At 39.7% G+C, this 1,095-nt stretch overlaps 1 protein-coding gene across 1 annotated transcript; it reads right to left on the reverse strand.

Moving 5' to 3' along the window:
- Positions 1 to 458: 458 nt before the first annotated feature.
- Positions 459 to 1,037, reverse strand: LOC124893206. Its single transcript, XM_047404294.1, has one exon. It carries the CDS (start codon positions 1,035 to 1,037, stop codon positions 459 to 461), a length of 579 nt encoding a protein of 192 aa, XP_047260250.1.
- Positions 1,038 to 1,095: the final 58 nt, after the last annotated feature.

The raw sequence follows: 1,095 nt of genomic DNA on the forward strand, positions 1-1,095 counted from the left end.
GGGGAATCAGAGGTGCTTAATTGTTGGGACTCTGAGACCTGGGAAAAAGCTGTAGATTTCTTGAATTTAGGTTGTCCAATAGACGTGGCAGAAGGAAATCCATGCAACTTGTAGCATCTCTCAATTTGATGCCCAGGTTTCTTGCAATATCTACAAATCATAGTGTTTCTTTTGGATGAAATAGAGTCAAAAGTGATCCTGAAATTGGAATTGTAGGATCTGGGAATAGTAGTAGATAAACCACCAGACTCTGCGCCAGGCTTTTTGATTATACGGTTTTTGGTTACCAGTGGAGAAAGCAACAAAGTCGGAATTGAAGGAAGGGAGATTATTGTGCACCTCAGATTGACTCTCATCAGTTACAACATTGAATACACATTATCAATGTCAGGAAGGGGTTTTAACATGAGGATGTTCCTTCTGATGGTCGAATATGAATCATTCAAACCCATGAGGAACTAATGAACTCTCTGCTCCTCTTCTAACTTGAGAAAACCATCCTTACACCCACAAGTACAATCAGGATGGGTAATGGAGAAACACAATTCATCATAGGGTTTCTTAATTCTATTGAAGTAGGAAGCAACACTCGAGGATCCATGGGAAATTGAAGAAAGTTGTTTCCTGATTTGGAAAATTTTGGAACCACTAGCCTGACCAAATCTACATTCAACTTCCTTCCATAAAATCTCCGCACATTCAGTGTACATCACAATTTCCCTAATTTCCTTATCTAGACTGTTTAGAATCCGTGCTACCACCATATCATTACACCTAATCCATGCTTGAAAATGTGGATAAGTAGCAGAAGGCTTAGGAATGGAACAATGGATCATACCTAGTTTGTTTTTGCAGGATAACCCTAACAACATGCCTCGATGCCAACTTCCATAGCCCGTCCCATTAAAGGGCGTGGTAACCAAAATTGTGCCAGGAGAATCAGATGATAGGAGGTATAATGGAGACGAAGGATTAACAGCGGAAACCACATCAGCATCTACACTAGAAGTAGTAGAATTTTCAACATTTGGAGCCATAACTACACAAAATCAAGGCGTACCAAACAACAAAGACACAACACGAAAATGTTTAATA

The sequence above is a fragment of the Capsicum annuum genome, unplaced genomic scaffold, assembly GCF_002878395.1.
Source record: "Capsicum annuum cultivar UCD-10X-F1 unplaced genomic scaffold, UCD10Xv1.1 ctg55731, whole genome shotgun sequence".
Classification (NCBI taxonomy): domain Eukaryota; kingdom Viridiplantae; phylum Streptophyta; class Magnoliopsida; order Solanales; family Solanaceae; genus Capsicum; species Capsicum annuum.

Bases quoted from the DNA above. Each gene is read 5' to 3' on its own strand.
- LOC124893206 (XM_047404294.1), bottom strand. From the start codon at position 1,037: ATGGCTCCAAATGTTGAAAATTCTACTACTTCTAGTGTAGATGCTGAT.